Raw genomic sequence first — 23889 nt, 5'->3', positions numbered from 1 at the left:
AACCAATATGTAAAATTGTTTTTGAAAGCATTCCCCAACAGGCCCATATGTTTTTGTTTTTGGATTGTATTTAATTGTTTAAAAATGCGAGAATCAATTTATTTTAATGTGTTTCAATGTCATCCATAATCATGATTGTCCTTGAGGCATGTCGAGGTTATTAAAGGAAGAATCCGTTTAATAATGATTTTAAGAAGTATTTTTAATTTTTTCAACATTCTAAAATAAAATTATTTTCAAATGCTAAAAAGGCAAAAAACATTACTAAAATCACTATTAAATAAACTGTTAGTAAAGTGAATGATGTTGTTCAAAGGGATGAAAAAAAGTATAATTGTATTTAATTAAAAATCTTTAATAATAACACATTTTTCAACTGCACATTAACTTTCACTTGGACTTATACTGATAAAATGCTATAGGCAAAGGCTATCCCACATAAGTTCAAAACAACATATTAAGAGAAGGATGCTGACATGGGGCTCACCCTTCTACCTTACATCACTTAAAATGCTGGGAAGCACTTATGCAAGACCTGTGATTAATTTGTTGTATACCAAGCTGCCAACATCCCATCCAATGCAGAGACTTTTCAATCTCAAATCATTTGAGATGGAAATTTAAGCATTTCATTAGGGATGAGGAGCAAGTTTGGCCGTTAATCAAGTAGCTGGTGAAAAGAGATGGTGATTGTGCAAGACTGGATTGGAGACTGTCCTCTCATCACTCTTCAACCAACATGTGCATCACAGAAAATGAGGCAAGTTCTCTTATAAATTGGTAAAACTCCCTGAAAATGTAAAAATTCTCAATTTCAAGATTAGGATGGACATATGTGTCCATTCTATTTTGAGAAATTCATTTCCAAAATACCATTTTCCATGTAAGAGAAAAAGTTAGAAAGTAGTGACTGATCTCATTAGCATTTTCCTCATAGAACCTTGTCAAGTTTGTCTTCAAGATTGATAGCCAGACGCTTGTGTTTTGTTTCCGGAACACAGAAGCAAAGTCTGATTCAAGTCAGCTAATGCCACAATGTGATGTCAATTCATGTAGCAGCTGTCAGTTTTCTGCCACGTGGTGCCAGGTTTGCTTGTGTTTTTGCTGATGCAGCTCGGGCTGAAAATAAATGAATGAAGGTCAAATTTGATGGTTGATTCTCTTAGTGAGCATTTAGGGATCACAATGAGTTCATTTGTCTACATTTAAGGATACAGGGAAAAGTATTCTGAAATGGGGTAATCACCAGAGAAACAAAAGAAATAGAAATTGATGAATTAAGTAAACAAAATGACATCATCATTTGAAACATTTAAGGTGAATCCAAAGTAACAAGGTTGGCTTCTTCCTGTTGTCCCTTTTTCTTTGAGTAGTAAAGTATCACATATATGTGTAGGGCACCGACGCTAGGTCTGTCCATTTTCTTTGGTTGTCATCTTTATACAAGGCACCTATACGATGGAACTATTCATTAATACATCTGCCTCATTTACCTATTCCTCACATTATGTCAGATATCCAACACCGGTGTCGATGTCCTTGTGGGGCACACAACAAAATAGACATACAACCAACACCGAGTCAAACAAAATAGACATACAACCAACACCAAGTCAACTTAACTGGTATATGGCTGGCAATGAAATAAACATCAAGACACCAGAGGATTTAAAATACCAATGGAAGAGATTTCCAAAAATGGCGCTTCAACATAAGCAAAAGAGATCAGCATCAAGTAGGCAAAATCTAAGGGAAAAGAGTCTCAATGCATGGCATGGCATTTTACGTGGTGAAGCTCTATCGGCTTTAACATATGCAAAACAAAACAAGTATGCCAGTGGTGTACTAAATTCAGGGGAAAAAGGTTCTCCCTTGCCCAAGTGTGCAGTATGGTGCAGGCAGACCACATGGCCAGCACATTAGCAGCCTTGGGAAAAAGGTTTCTCCCTCTTGCCTAAGTGTCCTGTGGGCAAACATGCAGATCACATGGCCCATAAATTGCCAGTGTACAAAAATTCAGAGGAAAAGGTTTCTTTCTCTCTAGCCTAAGAGTGCAGTGTAGCATAGACATGAATACTACGTGACCGGATCATTCCTGTACATGGAGTCATTAAGAAGTCAATAAATTTAAGATAAGAAAGAGAGAAATGAAATGCACTCTGATGTTAAAGAAAGTGAAAATAATGACCCAAAAAAATAACGCTGATTAAATACAATAAAAAAGATCCCTCATCACTGACCTCCATTCTTCACTATTTTTCTTCTACTCCGCCATAAAAGTCGAATTGGTGTACCAGAAAACCCAGCATCAGAACGAAGTTGCTTCTCCATATAACGCCGGTAAGTTTCAGGGAAAAGTTTAGCATCATTAACAAAAAAAACAAATGTAGGTGGCCTAATAGCTGCCTGCAAAAGAAAATTATGTTCACTATTAATACCCACTGCTTTCACCAGAATTATATCCCCAACCATGTAAAACCTGTAACCTCAGTTGGTTTAAGGATGACACATCAAAATGCATTATGTGATTTATGTGTTAAAACACAGAATGGAATCCATAGAGTGAATTTTGTAACACTACATTCCAAAAGTCAGGGCACAAACTGGACCAACTTGACACTATTTAAATCCTGTTTCCCAAGTTTTACCTCTTAATATTACAATCCAAATAAAATATGGATCATATCCAACTTCAAAATTCAAGTTGGATTCAGATGCTTAACAATGGATGGGAGCAATCATTGATAGGGTAAGTTTATAAATATTGTATTTTACTTTGCCTTACAATTAGTAGCTAAATCATTTTTTAAAACAAACAAGGGAAAACTTATACTTTATATTAATTCATAAGCAATCCAATCCAGGTCCAGGCTTCCATCTGGATCTTGGTTAGGATATGAATCTATATCAACAAGCAAATCTTAGCTGGGACAAGACCGCTCTTCAAAGGGAATCTTCTTCCGTCTAGAGGAGATACTTGTTTATTCAATACAGACCATCCTTAGCAGTCACATCAATTCTACCGAGTTGTAGTAATTCTTTTGGATCTAACCTTGTTTGATCTAGATTCAAATATAAAAAGATGGACTGGGATTGAGATCCAAATGAAACCACTCCACATTTCATGCCCAATTCAGTATGGTGTTTAAGCATCTATATATGTGTTCTCTATTAGGAGTGAATTTGATGCCAGTACCTGCCAATTCTTCATAGAACATGACCTCTTCCAAAAGCACATTAAAGAAAACAAACTAGAAAAGAAACAGTTTTAACAACCTAAAGTCACGAGAACCTCAGCTTCATTTCTCTGCTATATCTTTGGGGCAGCTCACATCTCACACAAGTGCTTATTCTCAATTTTCACATTTTCAACAAACAACATTTAGAATGTAAACACATTTTAGATCTCATTTAACAAGAGCATATTAGTAATAATGCACATAAAAAAAAAATGCTCCAAACATTCAATATGACAAGAGATAGACAAGCAGCCTCGTCAAAGAAACACAATTTAACTGGTCTTTTTACAATAAAATATCAAGAACAATGATGCAGTACCTGAGTACAGTAATAAACACATCCTCTCTTACCACCTCTGGTCCTTGGAGGTGATTTAAACGCAAGAGCTTCCTGCACCACTTGATTCAATATGGAAGTACTTAGCCTTCTTGATCTCTCCTTTTCAACTGTACTCGCCGCAACAATGATCCTGAACCCAACACAATAAATGCAATTTGGGTGTAGTCCACCTATAAGTAACATTAAAGAGATATCTATTGGCAAGGTTGTTTGGTTATCACTCATGCAATTCCCCTCATTTAAGTGAGTTTCATATGGAACAGTGATATTTAGACCCCTGGATTGCACATAAGACCAAATTCGTGAGGTCAAATTCTTACCAAGGGCAGTGACAACTGGCAGCTATAGCAGACAGTGACTATCCATTATTTCTCATTTTCAAGTCATCAGGCTAAAGGTTCAAGTGGTTATGTAAAAAGTTTTCAAATGGAATATCCACAAACCCCATTGGAAACGGATATAGTTTCCTTTCTTCTATCTTCACAAGATTTAGTAGATGCTCATCATGCCATAAACTTCAAGGGTAACAATCCCTCATAGATGAGGATAACATATATATAGATAAAGTACCCACCCATTTACCCCATGGGAGCCTAAATCTAAGGTTTCTAACCCAGCCACTAAGTGATTACATCATGGCCATAATATTAGTGAATGACACAAAAAGTAAATTATTATGAAAAAAAACTATCAGGCAAGGGCATACTTATCAACGCTATGACCAGCTATTGCGGTTGAATAGACAATAGGTGCCCAACCTAGAACACGAAGCTTCTCCCTGACATCCTGCTCGTAATATGTTGCAGTCTGTTGGTTTTTATTTGGTATAGTATCCCATTTGTTTACAACAATCAGGCAACCCTTCCCTTCTCTTTCAACCCTCTCAGCAATCCTATAGTCCTACAATTTTCAGCAGTGAAAATCATTTTATCAGCAAATATTTTTTCCCTTCGAGGGGGTACAATAAAAGCAACTCATCTGAAAGCAGTCCATGATGCAGCAGTTTTACATTGGAGAAAAATCAGCAACACAATTTCAATTAGTAACATTTCACCTTTAGATAAATAATCTCAATAATATCATGGCCTAGACTGACTAGAACATGGAAAATCTAAATCCTAGCAGCATCCAAGAGATTTGGAAGAAAAGGGACAAAAACATAAACAGATGGAATACAAGCTAGAGTAAGGCAGGCTCTATAGGGGAAGCAAGGCATCATTCTATCGAATAACATTTTCAGCTGCCAGGTCTGCCATTCTCTTCCTCTTTTCATTTGACTCACTGTACATAACAAGGTACTAACAACAAAGAGACCCAATCTCATACTGCAGTTTCTTGCACCACATTTATTTTTCCTGAGAAATGGTCTGTAAAAAGAAATTAGGGTGCAGTCTTTGTCAGTGCTTACTAGGAAGAAATATAAGTGCTGGGAAAATCCCACCAAGGAAAAAGGGATGGAAGAGACACACGACTGAAGGTGATGAGAGATTACATCACTGGATAATTCCCACACTGTAACTAAAACTTTTCCATGCAAGAATTTGCACCAGCAGTGAAAACCAGACACCATAACTGTGTTATCAAAACCCTATGGACAAAGTACCTGTTCTGTGATACAGGCCATGGCCTCAATCACAAGAGCCACAACATCAGAACGACGAATAGCACGAAATGCTCGATTAACTGATAAAGCCTCTGTTGTGCTACCTGATGAGGCTACGGCTGCCCTTCTTCTGATTCCAGCAGTATCAATAAGCCGGTACTTCTGAACAAGAAGTTACCACTGTATAAAGTTTCTCAGAGAATTTGGAATAAAAAAAGCATACAAATATAAACCATGGAATGCATCTCATTTTTCCATCAACAAGATTATTGTTTTCAGGGGGATTGGAATCCCACTTGAGTGAGCATGAATTGAGAGTATTCTGGTAGTAGTCCATTATTTTCAAAGGCACAAACCAACATGAAGATTTAACAATATCTTTATCTCAACAATTAGTGGAATAGTGAGACAATAAACAGGGAACACACTGAATTCCTCCATCAGACTTTCATTCTCCTGTCACAAATCAATAGCATGTTGAGTCGTTGACAGACATATTCAGTTCCTAATATACCAGTAGTCCCCATACTAAATACTCTTATTCGATATATAACTCAACCGGTGGCAGAGCCAAAAAATCAATCTAAGGGGGGCGGCAACATTTTAAAATTTATTTCAGAGGGGAAAAAACTACGAATCTTCCAGGTATAGCTTGATGGTAACTATGAAAACTTTTTGAAATTGCATGGGAATCAGTTCAACTTCACTTTAGAGGAATAATTTTTAAAATTTTGAGGGGGGCTTTTGCCCCTCCAGGGCCTAAGGTGGCTCGACCACTGTCTCAAACCACCACTGGAGTGGAAAAATGATTAAGGACATCTGATCAAATGCGAACTGGATTGAATCACAGGTCATGAACTAAATCCAGATGTTGAATGTTAATAGGCAACAACCCAGCAAGCTGACCAATAGTGTCAGGTCTAGAGTGAACCTAGGAAGTCTCTTTTTGCTGGTATTAATATTGAAGAGACTAACCTATCAAAAAAAAAAAAATTAATATTGAAGAGACTAGAGTCCAATCCATAGACAACTTCTATGGTTGTCACCATAGTTGATTATCCTCAACTTTGGCTCCCTCCTGAGGATAACCTGTTAATGCTATAGTTTGGGGTCTAATGGTCGAAAAAAGCTGAAAGATGAAGTTGCATATTTTTCTTTGGCTGAGGACTCTGGTGGGGGTGCGCTAGTTGGGTTTTCAAAGTTGGAAACAGGTTTGGAAAGTCCTAGAGATTTCCTGTGGGTTTGGTTGGGAGATGATTAAAAGACCTTGTGGGTTAGAAAGAGCGTACAGTAGCTAACCTGAGGTGTTTTAGGACTTAGGAGTATGATTTCTTGGAATGAAGGACATGTTGCAAAAAGCCATTCGAACTTCCCAAATGAAAATAATAATCAGTGACACGAATTTTTCCAGCAAAAATGGTCTTTATGAGAACAGTTGAGATCCTAATCTAAGGTAAGAGAGTATTGCCACACTCCTTTGCAATCTCTCAACCAGATCCTTTCTCTCTCATATTAGATATATTAGTGTTTCTTTGTTTTATCCACATTTTCCCCTACGTTTTTCCATAACATGTGCCCATATAACTTCTTTTTCTGAAACTGCGGTTCCTTCTCTGGATGGAATTTCTTGGAATGATTGGTGTCATTTTTCTGATTTTTGTCAGACACAACATATATAATTTTACATTGAAGAAGATTTGTTTAAAAATTGTATAAACATCAGGTTTCTGACTGTGCCTGTTTAGATACAAATAAATGTGATAAATCCCATGAACTGTAAAATTAGGTGCTCTGTTTATAAACATATTTGTGTGCAATAAGAATGATTCTCAACAGCCCTTCAGTTCCACTTTAAAGTATCTAATTAGTTCATACACTGCTTTGTTGAACCAATCGGTTTATTAGACTAGGTAAACATTATCCACATCATAGCAAAAAAGGAAATGAACCACAAGTAATTTAAATTAGTTATATGACAAACCTGGCCATCTGGTCCAGTAAATTCAGTATCAATAGCATCACGTGTAGTACCACTAACTGGACTGACAATTGTTCTGTCCTCTCCAACTAATGCATTCAAAATGCTACTTTTACCAACATTTGGTCGTCCAACAATTGCAATTGCAGGAACATAATTTTCTTCTCCATCAAGATTCTCAGGATCCTATATATTATCATGAAAAAATTTATCAAGAACCTAAGTATATAATCCAGATAAATAGGGGAAAATATGGGCATGCTTATGGATGATTGAAATGAAAGAACAAATTATAGATTACACAAAGCACAAAGACCAAAAAAATAAATAAACCAATGAATGCCCCCAATCATCACATTTTGACATAATTAAAGACAAATTCACATATATATCATAATCAAAGATTGTAAATCAAACTAGAAGATAATTGCTTTCAGTATGTGCAGGTGGACCATCATAACAAGAAATGGGAATGGCATAGGAGCATTTATCATGAGTGGTTAAGATCAGTTAGAAAAGCAAATTTAAAGCAAACTTGGCATATGTTATTAATACTTCTAAATTGGATTCTAAAAAAACAAAATAAATAAATCACTTCACTCAACCATACAGATGACCTTCGACCCTGAATTGTAGAACTGAATCAAGAATGAAAAATGAAAAAATTAAAAATTAAAAAATGCAATGTTTTTAAAACTAGACAGACTGACCGGTTCAACCAATCGAACCATCCACCAGACCTTGTCTGATTCGGCTTTTGAGCTGAAAGACATTGAACTAGTCTGCTGGTTCTGATTTTTTTTTTTTTTTTTTCTTTTTTGGGTGGGGGTGGGGGCAAGGGGGCAAAACATTGAGCCCATATCATTGGGTTACTTGATATCATGCACCACAACTCACAATGGTTGAATGTGCATTTTAAACCCCTCTTCATTTCCATATGCTTCCAATGTAGGATGGATAATTTAGAGAAAGGTCCAACATAGTATGCCAAATGGGGGCTTCAGCCTTGGACTCCAAGGTCAAGGAATGATCATGTAACCACAAGATTGTTTATGTTCTTTCGTTAAAAATTTCAAAACAATATATAAAATAACATGGTTTTTTTCAAAAAAAATTATAATAATAAATATGAAAATATTATAAGTAAAATAATGTAAAGTTTTTAAAATTATAAAATAATATGATATGTAATTTTTAATGCAAATAAAATTAAATAATGGAAGGATTATAAAATTAAATAATAGAATAATCCTTCCATTTTGTAATATATATTTTCACATTTAAATTTTTTTTTTTTATAAAATTTAAAATATTAATGTATTTATATTTATTCATGATTTGATTTGATAATATCAAAGATGAAAAAACAAATATTATTGGTTTTTAATTTCTTTATATATTTTTAAATTTTATAATTATTTTTATTTTAGTAAAATATAAATTACATATTTATGATATCACCGGTTTGACTACAGTTTAACCATCAATTCAATCATTGAACCTTGAAGCAATAACTTTTCTAATTTAATAACCAATCTGATTCTAAAAACATTGAAAAATGATATAATTATAATATTGGGGCGAGAGACAATATTCAAATCATTTTAAAATATAGAAAATAAATAAGAATTCCTCTATTTAAAACAAAAGAATCAAGAAAACCCTAAAAAAATGTTGAATGAAAATGACTTCCGCAAATCAACACAAAAAGCGTATCAAAATCCATTCATGTGAAAATAATTTAACAGATTATAATTTTATTAGAAAAGGATAGGTAGTTGCAAGTTTTACTCAAAATGCTTCTTCATTTTATTAGCAAGCGAGTTGATAACAATCTTATAGGATCCCTCCCTCTCACACACATTTTGATAAACTTCAAAGTTCTCATTTGGGATAGCTTCTTTTTTTAAAATTTTTGTTGGAAGTTGAAGCGAAAGTCAGTGTCACAATTTTTAAAGGGCAATAGTGGTATTGTAAAAGTTATATTAAATATGAAATAACTTCTTGCATAAGCCAAAATAGAGCTTCTACAAGAAGCAACATTTTACTAGCTTCCATACTAAGTTCTTTTTCAAGCTACAAGCTCATAGAATAAAAGTAATCAAACAACTATAAAAGCTCTTGTTGATCTTAAAAAAAGAGCTTTTGACTTCTTAGAAGTTGATCCAAACAGAGCAAAACTTTCTTTGAAAAAGGTTCTAAAATTTATCACTTCCCATCAAATATTATTAAGAGGTAGAATACTTAAAAAAATAAAAATAAAATAAAAAATAAAAAATAAATCCCCACTTTCTAAAAAAAAAGGAGCTCTGCACACCCCTCAAAAGAGTCAACTATGTCATGGTATCATGACCCCAATGGATATTAAGTTAGAAAAAGAAATTGCTTTAGGCATGATCCAATTTTTATTCCCTAATAAAAAATAAGTGTGAGGAAAGGAGGGGGAGGGAGAGTCACTTGAGCAACTCTAAAACCAAATACTACCAATGAGTGAATGACTTTTCCATCCACCTAAGGAACACCTTCCAAATTAATCAAAATTGTAGGGTTAGGGCCACCAATGAGGGAAGCCTAGCCATTTTTTTCAGGAGAGGTTTCCCTTTTACATTCTTTTGTGATATATCTTTTTGTACAAATCTCCTTGTATAATGAAGGTTTTTAGTGTCTAGATCAAGTTTGTATTTTTGTGGGAAGGATTCCTCAGCCCTCTCATTAACTCTTTATAAGTAATTAATACATTTCTTGTTTCTGATAAAAATAAAAATTCAATGATAGCCTGATATTGAAATCCTGATATGACCAGATTCCCATAATGAAAAAGGAAGTATGGAATTTACAATACCTCTATTTTTTTTAATCCTGAACAAACAAGATCAAGCAGCTCTCCAGTTCCAGTCCCAGATAGAGCAGATATGGGAAGTGGAGTAAACCTAGTCAATCAACCAAAAAGTTATGCACATAGTTTGTCATAACAATATAAGCAAATAGCTAGGCAATTCTACCATCAACCACATATAATCTCAAAAGTTAATTAATATATAACAGTTTTGTTGACTGCTATAGTGTAACAGTTTAGGAAATCTTAATTGCTATCTACAATCATATATCACAAAGTTTGAACCTTCAAAATGTTCTGGTTGAAGTTTGGATGGATAGTTTTATGATGTTTGAACTTGTCATTGTTCTGTGTCATGTTTTTGGCAGGCTAAGAGAAACTAATTAACTCTAAAACACCTGGAAAATGACAGAGCTTGTAGTCCTAGAAGTATTATTACTATCAGAATATTCACATGTATACATATCAGCATAGCCACACATACATGACTCCCCTTACAAATTCAGCATAACACAATTTTTTATTATAAATAAACATATTAATTACATTGAATGGTATATACAAAGAAGGACAAGAAATCGTTTCATGATATACAATCGCTGATCAGAAAGTAATTTAGTCAGAAAACATATAGACAAAACCATATCCTCTGGTCTGAGTTTTACATAATAATTTAGGCAGACAATTTGTCAAATAAATAGGCATTATTTATTAGATAACTCAAAGAAATCACTAATTTGCAATTTCATTGAAGGACCATGAACTGCAAAGAGAAGATAAAAAAGACTGCTCACCCCAAGGACCAAAATTCTAATGCTTGCATGATTCCTTTCTTTGGAGATTCACACTTGTTCACAGCAAGAACAATATACTTGTTTGAGTAAGTTTTATGTAGCCAGTCTGCTATTTCCATATCAGCTGCTGATAGACCTGCCTGTTCAGTATCTTTTACATTACTGTTTTACTAACACAAGAAGATGTTACTGCTTTACTAACATGAGAAGATATTTGCTTGCTCACTCAAGAAAATAAGAACTACGCAATGTAATCATGAATTCTAATGAATAAAGAAAGTCCAGATAATTGTTTAATTCCAAAAGAACGAAGCATTTACCATCACTTGTCGGATTAAGAATATCTTAAATCCATCCCTGTTCAAGATGGTACACATGAGCAATACATCAACTACAAGACTGCAAATTCAAAAGTACCAAGGCAACAAAATGCAAATTCATAACACCCTTTCCAATATGCCTATTTATTTTATGTCCTTGCTTTGCATTCCAAGAAGAGTCAGATTGAGACTAGAGAAAATCCTAAGGGGAGATTGGAGCAAATCCTAAGGGACTTTCTTTGGGGAGGAGGGCTCTTGAGTCGAGGCCTCGTTTAGTAAGGTGGTCTATAGTCTATTCAAATAGAGGAAAGGGTGGCTTGGGAGTGAGGAATTTGTCGTTACTCAATAAGGCCCTCCTATGTAAATGGAGTCGGCGGTTTGCAATGGAGAGGGAGGCTCTTTGGAAGCAAGTTATTTACGGTAAGTATGGGGAAGAAGAGGGAGGTTGGTGCTCATGTGAAGTGAGAGGAAGTTTTCGGGTAGGTTTGTGGAAAGCCATCAAGAAAGAATGGGATATCTTGGGTGGCAGTATGGCCATTTCTACGGGAAATTAGAGGAGGGTGAAGTTTTGGAAGGATAAATGTTGTGGCGACAATTCGTTGTGTCTCTTTTCCCTTCTTCTTTGTTATAGCATTGTCTAAGGAAGTTTGGGTTGAGGATGTTTGGAACCATTCAAAAGAGGGTATGGGTTCCTAGATTCTCTAGGCGGCTCAACGATTGAGAGGTTGTGATTGTGGAGCACTTTTTTCGAAGACTGCAAGAAAGGAAGGTGTGCAGGGAGGCAGATTATTAGGTGGTTTGGACAAAGTCAAAAGACAGTAAATTTGCGGTCAAATCTCTCTATAAGGCTTTGGAATTGGAAAGTCAAGGCAAATTCCCTACAAATGTAATTTGGAATTCATGGGTGCCACCAAGGGTGGGCTTCTTTGCTTGGGAGGCTACTTGGAATAATGTCTTAACTTTGGATCAGATTCAGAGGAGAGGGTGGCCTTTGGCCAATAGATGTTATTTGTGTCTCTCAGAGCAAGAGACACTTGATCACTTACTATTGCAATGCAATGTGGCTAGGATTCTCTGGCACTTGTTGTTTTCTCTTTTTGGTGTATCGTGGGTGCTTCCTTTCTCAGCTGGAGAGACGTTATTAGGGTGGCATGGCTCTTTTGTGGGTAAGAAAAGGAAAAAAGTGTGGCGAGTTGCTCCTTTATGCCTCTTCTAGACTATTTGGAAGGAAAGAAACAATAGAGCTTTTGAAAACGAGGGTCATCCGGTCCAAGGGTTTAAACTTCCTTTCCTTTACAACCTCTAGGCTTGAGTTAAGGTGTATTTAGTTGTCGAACCTTCTTCCATTGTTGATTTTGTAGATTGGTTTGATTCTATTTAAGGGAGTGTTGTTTTTTGTTTTTCCTTTTTGTCTTTTTTGAGGCGCTCTTAAGCGTCCTTGTATACTTTTTGTGTACTTTGGGACTCCTTTCTAGAGTGTCTTTCTTAATATACTGCATTTTACCCATTAAAAAAAGACAAAAACAAAACAAAATGCAAATTCTCTTGAAACTCAAAATACAGGAGGGAATTTTATTAAAAGGAAAAAAAGTATTGTAAAAGGAAGGTCAAGTATCGTTCAAGAGTCTTAATGATATTCTATGATCTATTGCCTAGGCCATTCTACAAAACAAAGTTCTCAAGGCACTTCAAAAGCAATCTCTTAGGGCCCAACAAGGGATAGGTGAGAACTTCATCTAGAAGCAAAGTCAATATCCAGGAGTTAAGCCCTTGCTTGGTAACTAATTAGGCAGGCTAGTGGCAATAAATCATACACTTGTTCATTAGTGTCTAACAAGAATCTCGCAAGGAAAAGTATGTCAATTAAAACCATACACACAAGTAATCAAGACCTCATGTTTCAATATTCATGAACTAGGGCCCTAGTATGCATGATGGACCACATCAAATCATAGCCTTTGTTAGTCCTCTAGTAAGACCAGAAATATTTTATTTCCACATCACTCTCATCGAATTATTAAGGAAGAGTAAAAGTATATGTTCACCATGCGCTCAGCAAACCACCAGAAGCCCCCACAAGAAGTCACAATTGATTCATCCCCACAACAAACCACTAATGCATGTTCAGCCAAGGGCTCATTCCAATAAAAATATAAAAGATTAAAAAAAATAACAGAAAAAAAAAAAAAAAAAAAACCCTAACACCTAATATTGGCACCACCCACCCACACCTCAATACATTTGACAATTGCTATTATACACAAGGACTTCTGTAGCAGATAGAGATTTTCCTTGATTAGTTATCATGAGATCTCCAAGATAGACTAGTGTTTTGAATGTAAGCTTATACTTCTAAATCTTGAATCTTTTGTACAACAATACCATCTTGTTCCCAAACCTTGGGGAGCCAACATGATCTATTGTTGAACTATCAATTTTCCTAAAAATTTAAGTTTGTAGGATTGGGGCTCAATACGCATATCATGCTCCTTAACACCCTCCCTCACTTGCAATCTCATACCTGCACATGGAGAGATACCATAGAATTACAAATTGGTGGGGAGAGATACCAAATGTGGGAAACAAACATGCAAATTGCAAAGAAGCGGCTTGAACTCATGACTTCCTGCCAAACCAGGCTCTAATACCATGTTGAACTATCAATTTTCCTAAAAGCTTAAGCTTGCAAGATTTGAGCTCAATATGTAAATCATGCTCCTTAACATATAAAATAGATAGATAACAGCAATCAATGTGGTTAGAAGTTGCAGAAAACCCAGTGTATTGTCATAACATGTGTCTCTCACTCCTATCAATAAATCATTAATTGCATATAATATTAAGAAGAGAAGGAAGAAAATAAATGAAACGAAAAGGTTCATTAGAAAGAAATTATTCAGTACTCAAGTAAAGAATAATAGAATGGACTCTACCTGGCCATCGACAAGAAATATAATAACAGACGATTCTTCTATAGCTGCAGTAGCTTGTTTCTCATCATTGTAGGCATCCTTGCAACAGCTGCTTCCCTGGAGGCAAGTGGAATCCCATCCATACCAATGGTTTTTGTAATAGCTAATTCTTCCATAACATTATCTTGTGATTTTGAAATTGTGAGGACACCTCCAGTATCTATCACCATGAATTCATAATCTCCCCAAAAGGCTCTACCATAGAGGCAATCACGAGTAACACCAGGTTCATCCACTACAATTGCCTTGTTACCCTGAGAAAAGATAATAGATAACAGAAAAATTCAACTTTCAGAATGTTGGAATATCGAAGATATGTAATCTAGGAAGTTGGAAAACATGTCTGGGCATTGGAGCAAATAAATGTCAAACATAAAAATTAGAATCCAAAATTGATGATTAAATACCCCAACAAGACGATTGAATAATGCCGATTTACCAACATTTGGCCTCCCAACAATGGTAACCCTAGGAAGAAGATGGTCAGGAATCTGCAGATGGAATTTCAAATGAGTCATAACTCATAAGTGAATATGAATGCAAGATTCTCTCAATCCTCTTCAAAAGTTAAAGAGACACAAAATTGCATTACCAATGGAGAACCAGTTTAATTTCATTAAAAAAAATGCTATTTCAAAAGAGTCATAACTCATAGGCATATATGTATGCAGGCTTTTTTCAATCCTCTTCAAAAGTTAAAGAGACCCAAATTTGCATTACCAATAGATAACCAGTTTAATTTTGTGAAAAAAAAATATACAATCAATTAATTTATTTTTCTAAGGAATATATAAATAAACAACCTCAAGTATATATATGCATTCTAAATTCCTGTTGAACTTCATCATATTTACATAATACTAAAATACCAAAGAGAGCTTCATCATTATAGTCATTCTTCAAATTCATACTTCATATTTAAACCATCAGGTTTCCATGTCTTTCTAAAGAACTGGCTCAAACTCTAAGGTTATATGTGCTATATTTTGAGAACAGAAATTCCTACTGTATATCTGCTTTAATCAGTTCTTGGTAAAGAATAGAAAAGAAAGGGGATATCTAAAATTTCTACAGCACTTTGATTCAAATTGATTGTGGATTGCAGCTCTTACAAATTCCGGGCACTATATTTTAGTGTGTATTTCTTTGTGCAGAGAAGAATCTTGGACTTGGTCATCCTGTGTGCTTACTTTTGCTTACTACTATTATCATCAGAAAGAAAAAATAAAGGGAAAAAAAAAAAAGCAACAATAAAAACTAGCAATCCGGCAACTATAAAAAACAAGAGAAGAAAATGAGACAAGGCCGATGCTTACGACATTTCTAGTCGTACTTTTACTCTTCTTCTGCTTTCCACCCCTTCCCTTGGACTCATTTGCCCCATCCTCCTCCTCTGAGATGATCAAATAATGGATATGCACATTAAGCTACATCACATTTCACAACACCAAACTACAAATGGAAATATCTCTTAGAAAGGATTTCAAATAGAATTCTTCCCCTTATATCTCCATGGATATTTAAACATAAAGCATAGGGAAAATTTGTCAAGAAAAAATTTCCACTCACATTTTGCATTTCATTTCTTTCCCTCACAAAAACATTCAGATACATATAAAGACAAACGCTATCAGACTAGGGATATGGTGTAATTTGTACAAATTAAAACCATTTTTTCATTGCATCTGTTTGGAGAAGCTATCCGGAGTGCATAGCTTTGCAGCTCCAATTGCGTCACCGAAATCCTTGTCCCAAATAATAAAATCTCTACTCACCGATGCTCAATTGGCGTGACAAAAAGCGAGAATACTCTCGAACAGCATGCTTCGCTTCTTCCTCGAGCGCATCGACATCGAGTGAATAACTTCGGTTTGCAACCTCTTCATCATCATCATCATCATCGAACCCATTGTTTGAGTTTAAATTGGAGAAGAAGGTGCTCGGGGCGGAGGTTTACCCCTTGAAGATGATGTGGTTCATGAGATTCTCTAGGTTGTTGTTTGCGATAATGGTGATGACGGTGAGAACATAGCCACTGATGAGGAAGTTAGAGATGAAGCCTCGAACAAGAGCCCGACAAAATTTTCCTCCCCTTTTCCCTGCTCTTTTTCTCTTTTTCTCTTATATTTTCCTCATTATTTTTTAAGAAAAATAGCAGAGAAAATATTACAATATTTTCTTTAATATTTTCCTTCGTATTTTTTTTCCATCATATTTTCCATGTCATCCAAACTAAAGAAAATTATTTTCATTTGGATTTTCTTTCCTTTCCTTAACATTTTCCGGGAACCAAACATAGCCTATCAAATAAACTGTTAGTAAAGTGAATGCTGTTGTTCAAAGGGATGAAAAAAAGTATAGTTGTATTTAATTAAAAATCTTAAATAATAACATATTTTTTAACTGCACATTAACTTTCACTTGGACTTCTACTGATAAAATGCTATAGGCAAAGGCTATCCCACATAAGTTCAAAACAACATATTAAGAGAAGGATGCTGACATGGGGCTCACCCTTCTACCTTACATCACTTAAAATGCTGGGAAGCACTTATGCAAGACCTGTGATTAATTTGTTGTATACCAAGCTGCCAACATCCCATCCAATGCAGAGACTTTTCAATCTCAAATCATCTGAGATGGAAATTTAAGCATTTCATTAGGGATGAGGTGCAAGTTTGGCCGTTAATCAAGTAGCTGGTGAAAAGAGATGGTGATTGTGCAAGAATGGATTGGAGACTGTCCTCTCATCACTCTTCAACCAACATGTGCATCACAGAAAATGAGGCAAGTTCTCTTATGAATTGGTAAAACTCCCTAAAAATGTAAAAATTCTCAATTTCAAGATTAGGATGGACATATGTGTCCATTCTATTTTGAGAAATTCATTTCCAAAATACCATTTTCCATGTAAGAGAAAAAGTTAGAAAGTAGTGACTGATCTCATTAGCATTTTCCTCATATCCAAACCTTAAAGTTCCTTGAATAAGAAATACAGTTTCTGTTTCTCCAGGTGAATATTTCAACAGTTTGAAACCTTAAATAATGAGAATTAATCACGGTAATTCTCTACCAGGAAAATCCAAAAATTAACAAATGTATCATTGATAAGGCAAGACCAAAATTGAAGTCAATATTTTATTGGGAATAAATAATTGAACACCATGGGGGTGGAGTGATGAATCACAGATACTTAGCTAACCAGGGTAGTTCCTTGTCATCTTTGAGTGCAAATGCTACATCATCACTGTCACAAGGCAACATAATTCAGGTTAGTTCTTATAATCCTATAGGCTATGTTTGGTTCCTAGAAAATTAGAGGAAAAATGCAAGGTAAAGAAAATAGAGAGAAAAAGTGAAAAAAAAAAGAAAGATTTAAAGGCAATAAATTATTATGATTATATGCTACTTCAAATTCATTTCACTTATTTTAATTCTTGAATATAAAGATCAAATAATTTGAAATATATAAGTTCCTAACTAATTTTAGTTATATTTGATTTTTCTTTCCTAATTTTTATGGTAAAACTAAATATAAGAAAATCAATTTTCTTACTATTTCTTATCTTTCCAAGAACGAAACATAATCATAGTTCTGACAATATTATAATTTGAGAAATTGTTGACAGTATTGCATGGCTTCTGTAAAGGGCTGAGGAAAAATAGTAGTGAGGATCATTACATTATACAGAACTGCAATACTAGACAAATGAGTTGGGAGCATACAACTTTGGTCAACTTTTTTTTAGTGTGAAATGATCCTGGCTAATTGTTTTCTTTTAACTTTCCCAATAACGTTAATCTAGGATAGGGCTGCCCACTCAACCAGCCAGCCCTGTCTACTTGATCCTTGTAGAAGAAAGTATTACCAGCCTAGGTAGTTCTCCATTCCCTTTTTTTTTTCCTTATTGTCCTCTGTATTTTTGGAAGGATTTCTCAACTGTCACCTTGTACTTAAAAATCTATATCAATGATTTGTTTGTTTTTTGATAAAGAAAAAAAAAAGTACTAACAGTTTGCATAATTCATCAGTTGGATTATTGAGTAACAATTGTGGGTTCACTAAAGGGGACTAACCTTGGAAAATTGAGCTGCAACTTCTGCAACCTATGCTTAGCTCCTGCTTCACATAGAATGATTCTGCATTCACCAAGCTTACAACTGCCCAAAAACCAACAAGATAAGCAGCATTCAGTTTTGTGAAGAAGGTTACAAGAACACATTCTATATAAGCTCCTATTTTAATTTTTGCAATCCTGCAAACTGGCCTTTGAAAACCAAATGAAAAATAAATAATTTTACTTTGTTTTCCATGTCATTTAGCAACACACTGGTATTTGAGTCATCACCAAATGATAACAAGATTATTGCTTGAAATGATACAAATCTGGTTCTTTAAACAGCCAAATGAAGAAATCCATTGTGAATGCAACTGTAAGTGAAGTACCACATATGAAAAGGCAGGTGCCAAAATAATGATAGACTGGAAAGACGGCCATCCCAAATTTCACTCACATAAACAATAAGACAATACTTTAACATGGCTTACCCAACTCTCAAGAGTGTGTCCCATCCAGGGAACTTTTCTCCATTGCTTGTACAGAGGCATGAAACAGTCACTGACAACTGCAATATGGAACAATTTGTTTAGGAGGAAAACCAACATAATACGAAATTATTAACCTAGAAGATTTATCCTTGGCAAAGGCATAAAAGAAGAGAATACAAGTAAACTAAAAACTATTTTTGTTTAGCAGGAAACCAACATACTAGGAAATTATGACCCTATAAGATTCATCCTTGGCAAAGGCATCAAAGAAGGGAATACAAGTAAACTAAAAACTATTGGGGCTTGATTTCTGCTTCTAATGTGCTTCAGTAAGGATGATTAGAATCTCACAGCTAAGATCCATACACCACAGTAGCCTTTCTGGCGAACAAAGGTAATAAAATTATAATAGGATGGTCAAAGTTTCTAATGGAACCTTTACAAAAAGGAAAAGCAAATTCAAAGTATTGAAACTCAAAGCATTCATAACGGCTTCTTGGCTGGTTGTTATCATATGAATGCTTAATGTATGGGCTTCTAGGTTCAATCCATGACATCTACCATTGAGACTTCTAGTTCATGTATTCCACCTTTCCAATTTAACAGGAAAAACAATCTCCAAAGCTTGTTGAATATTTGCAGAGTGGGGTAGAGAAATTTCATACTTGGGAGATGATCAATTGAGTTTCATATGTCATATTTTGTGAACATATTAGCAAGCAATATTGCAGAAGTTTCTTTTTTGGGAAGATTGAGAAGTTGACCTTTTCAAAAGTGGTCTCCGCCATTCCTGTTTGATAGAGTTCATGCACCATTGCTACTAAGAAGATTTTACTCAGCTTTGAGCTACTCTTCATCACCTGGGAACAAAGAAGAATAGGTATTTAAGTATTTTTCATTTTCATGAAATATATTAAGTATTTCCAACAAGTAATGAGAAAACATTGTTGCAATTCTACCAAAGTGTATAATTATGAGTACATAAAATCTGATATTGACTGCAGCTATGGCTACTTTTGTTGATTCTACCCATATCAACCAATAAAATTATCTGGTTTATGCACATTGGAAGCACAAAAATCATGCGATCAATGTCAGTGGCTCAAATTTTTTTCTCCATGATATTCCAGGTCTCATATTTAGTTAGTATGTCATGAATCATGACTAACAGCTTTTGGTGCATGAAAATTTAGTTGTTTATTGTCCAACCCATCAGAGAGGCTTTCTAATTTCTTTGAATCAGTCTTAATTTATCAATAGCCCATTTCAGCATGAGGCTCCATTTGGTATTTAGAAATATTGACCTAAGAAATGGTTTCATAAAACTCAAACTTCCATCATGTTCATCCAGAACAAATTTTTTTTGATAGGCAAATAAGAGGAATGTTAATAAAAGGAGTGCCTGAAAACAATGGTGCACTACACTGAAGAATATTGATGCTTTGTTGACTCCAAATTCTGTAACCATTCATAATTTAAAAAAGAAAAAGAAAGAAACTCCCTCTTCTTTTTTTAGGCTATTTTCCTTTCAACCAATCTGTCCACATTTCATTCATTTCATATTATAACAAAAATACTTCAAGAAAATAGCACACTGGCATAACAATAAAATAAACTCATTCAACAGCAAAGATACCTCCTTTTCCAAGATTCCATTTTCTTTTAGAATGAAATGGAGTTGTATCAAGAACCAGGATTTCTAATTGAGAACATAAAGTGGGCTTTCAACTCACTTGAATTTGAGGTGCCTGGAACATTTCCTGTATGGCTGCTTCTACCTCTGCCATTCCAACAAGGGCTTTTCCTGGAAAGCAGAGAAATATAGATCCATCTAGTGAGGAGACTGTTGCTTTAGGAACAAGCGGATAATACTTCTCAACAAAGTGCAAGCCTGTTTGGGAAGCTAAGAATAATGGTAGTGTTCCATCTAACCAAATATACCACATGCTGCCAGGAAAGAATAAAATGTATGGAGAAAGAGATGTATAGGAACAAAAATACTGAAATTCGTAAAAGGAAAGAAATATACAAAAGGAAATGGATATAGAAAAACTTAATTAAACTATTAATAAGGAAAGTCACCATGAGCGAAAGAACAATTTTTGTGGAACTTCATGCAATGCCTGGATTTTATACTGTGGATGATATCCAGGAGCATAATTTTTGCTTCCAGATTTATTCATCAGGTGGATTTTACAGACTAACAAGAAATATAAAATACAGGAATGATACTTTTTATATATGTTGGGAAAGCAGATTCTAGACCACATGCACATTAGCTATGTTGAAGGGATCATTAACCCCACTGCCTTCTTTCTTATCAAGGCGTGAAAAGCAAAGCCTAGTAAGTCAAATAAGTTATCTACCTTCAGAAGAAGAATCAGGAGGTGAAGCTAGCTTTTTAATATGATAATCTGCAAGTTCTGCTGCACGCCTACATATCTCCAAAGCACGACGTGCATCTCCAGAAATAGCTGCCACCTGATTATACAAACAACATTGTGAACATGAAATTAATGAAAACTTGAATAATATGAATATGGAAATGAGTATCCATTATTGTTCCCTCTTCGAATATGAAAAAGCAGAGAGCCAAAATTTATTAAGAACTTGTTTGGTAGTGATTATAGGAATGCTTAAAAAATAAAAATTTTCAAGTGTTAGAAAGATTAGAATTGCTTCTTAGAATCACTACCAAACAGACTCTAAGTCTCATGAAGAAATAGCGCATGGACTGACCTTTCTTGAAGCAAATTCTATAGCTTGCCTTTCAAATGCATCAATTCCTTTAAGACGACTTGAAATGATTTCTTGTAACTGTTGATAATTATAGGGCCCAAAACAAAGCCTTTGAATACCCATTCGGCTTGAAATACGGGGAAGCAACTTCTCTGGAAGATCCATGGTATTTGCTATCCCTGAATTTAGATTTATAACACAGCATTATAATTGTATTACTACAACTGCTTTTGTTGCAGCAATTTATCACCTGTGCCACTCACAATACCTTATTCTATTAAAGGAAACAACATTACATGGCTATATTTGTCACAAGAGAAGATAAACCTCGTTAAAAAAATAAAGTCCTACCTATCACGATCAATTTGGAATGTGGCTTAGTAGGCCAATCAAGAATGTTGTACAGAACCTGTAATAAGAAGCAAGGATCGTGGACATAAGAGTTTCTAAACTTCACAACACATATAAAAATGTAAATGTAAATGAAAAGCGATTACTAGTATGTTTTATGACAAACAAGTTACCGACTGATTTCTGGTTACGAGAAGATCAAGTTCATCAATAAGTAGAATACAAGGCCGGATCTCCTCTTTGGCAATTTTGCTTTCATCTGCAAATCGCTCATTCAGCAAGTGAAGAGCCTTTTTCCAACCAACCCTATGACCACTTAATGCCTCATATATAACCTGAAAGAAATTATGGACAACATATTATGGGGAAACAAAAGGAATTCAGTAATAAAATATGAAGCAGATAAACTTCATGTAAGCCATTACCCTGTAAATGTTCTCTGGTGATGCCAATTTTAGACCATTAATATCCACAAAACAGTAGGGTTTTATGCTTCCTGCATCAACTTCAGACCTTAGATTCCTCATTACTGAAAGTACACTCATTGTCTGCAGTTTGGAGCGGATAAAGAGTACAAATAAGTAATACTCATTTAAGCAGCGAAAAGATCAAGAAAAAACCTATCGCCTGTTTGAAATAACACAACATCATTTAATTATTTACAGCCAATAGATCTACCTTGCCAGTTCCAGGAACACCATGAATGTACAGGCAACGTCCCAAACATTGATCATTGCAGATGGCACCTTTTATAAATGCAGTTATCTCTTCCATTTCCCTACATAAAAGCCCATGTCCTCTATTAGAAACTAGTGCGCAAAAAAATGGAACCTATAAAAATTCAAGTCTCACATACTTAGTCCTGCAAGGTAGAGACTTGGGCAAAGTTGCCAACAGAAGTGTTGCTTTTGCTCTTTCAAGTTCAGTCTGCTTGTGGCATCTCACATGCCCTGGAATTTTCTTTGTCCCAATTTTGTTTAGCCCAAAGATCCTTCCCTTCCACGAATTCTGCATTGTTTACATAATTAATTAATTCTCTTCTTCAGGCAACCACCAAGCTAAAGGCCACAGATATGAATAAAATGTACAGTGTCCATACTGCAGCAACTGCATGAGCTGGGGATGGTCCACTGGGTAAATTGTTCACATTTTCCTCTTCATATTCCATGTCTTCTTCAGTATCAGAGCCTGAGTCCTTTCCATAATCCCAATCTACATCATTGTCAGCTTCTTCATTGCCCTGACAAATGAGATAGCAAGCCCATAAACTAGAAGAGAACACAATAATCCTCAAAATGCCACTTTGATTGTCTAAAATTCTTACTTCTTCACCATTATCGATCTCTGCAAGACGCTTGAAACTGTGCCAATGTATGTCATATTCATATTCACATAAGAAAATATCATCACCTTCATTATTGGCCTTGGTAAATTCTTTTGGGCTCATTACATAGCAAAGCCTAATGACGGATTCCATCTGCAGCAACAAAACAAACATTAGCACAACTATGGAGTTAAAAGTGAAAAGTTCCACCACTCTTAAAAATGGCATCAGGGCTAAAGACAGTGAAACGAAAGCAGAGAAGGGATCAGAAAGACAAAGTTCTCATGCTAAAGTTAGAGATTAAATCCGAAGGTAAAGGAGAGATCAAAGGAAGATTATGAAGTACAACAAGATACCCAACAAATATATAACCCAAGAGTTATGTAAGTCCTCAAACCCAATCAGATGCTATAGAAACTAAATTCTATTCCAACCCTAACCAGCACCTACTCATAACATAGAAATTTACTTTTATTCCAGGCCTCGTTTATTACATTGTATACTAGGAAATAAAATATCATAGATAAAAAAGGAAAATCACCTCAATGTCAGCAAAATCATTTGTCCTATAAAGCTCCCTTCTTAGATTATGCGACTGTCTTCCAGCTGCAGTCTCTTCAGGGATGATATACCATCGCCCACGAAACCAGTAAGTACCATCCACTTCTTTCCATATACTGCACATCTCCAACATAAAAAAATGATCCATAGTCCACACAATTACTACTACAATAAAATAATAAGAATTCATATCATTTTCTCTTTTTCTTGTCCCTCAGAAGCAGCAGAAAAGAAAAGAAAACAGAATTTCAAGTCCCATGTTTTTGGTCATTTTGCTCCTTAG

The 23889-nt window shown here is 35.0% G+C and overlaps 2 protein-coding genes and 1 non-coding gene across 3 annotated transcripts; all 3 read right to left on the bottom strand.

Annotated features, from left to right (window-relative positions):
• Positions 1-742: 742 nt before the first annotated feature.
• LOC117917096 (GTPase Der-like) lies at positions 743-16035 on the bottom strand (the record flags this gene model as incomplete). Its single annotated transcript, XM_034833323.1, is given in 13 exon segments — positions 743-1119; positions 2241-2406; positions 3559-3709; positions 4286-4479; positions 5183-5344; positions 7164-7346; positions 10003-10090; positions 10791-10930; positions 14044-14108; positions 14111-14336; positions 14490-14573; positions 15399-15475; positions 15858-16035. Coding segments are annotated over 13 exon segments (1785 nt in total), but the record flags the coding sequence as incomplete, so codon positions are not given.
• A 958-nt stretch (positions 16036-16993) lies between these two features.
• LOC117916894 (origin of replication complex subunit 1A-like) lies at positions 16994-23769 on the bottom strand. Its single transcript, XM_034833110.1, has 15 exons — positions 23587-23769; positions 23046-23198; positions 22821-22961; positions 22578-22729; positions 22400-22499; positions 22147-22269; positions 21895-22056; positions 21722-21779; positions 21371-21549; positions 20998-21112; positions 20365-20435; positions 19396-19491; positions 18632-18708; positions 18160-18243; positions 16994-17329 (listed from the first exon to the last, which is right to left on the bottom strand). The coding sequence occupies exons 1-15, from the start codon at positions 23752-23754 to the stop codon at positions 17266-17268; spliced, it is 1743 nt and encodes a 580-aa protein (XP_034689001.1). The 5' UTR covers positions 23755-23769; the 3' UTR covers positions 16994-17265.
• On the bottom strand, positions 23061-23138 carry LOC117917179. Its single transcript, XR_004651645.1, has one exon. It is a non-coding gene; the product is annotated as a small nucleolar RNA snoR28 (small nucleolar RNA).
• Positions 23770-23889: the final 120 nt, after the last annotated feature.

The sequence above is a fragment of the Vitis riparia genome, chromosome 6 (genome assembly GCF_004353265.1).
Source record: "Vitis riparia cultivar Riparia Gloire de Montpellier isolate 1030 chromosome 6, EGFV_Vit.rip_1.0, whole genome shotgun sequence".
In the NCBI taxonomy this organism is placed as follows: Eukaryota; Viridiplantae; Streptophyta; class Magnoliopsida; order Vitales; family Vitaceae; genus Vitis; species Vitis riparia.
The sequence above is the reverse complement of the archived record's forward strand: the minus strand, read 5'-3'. Positions and strand labels throughout refer to the sequence as shown.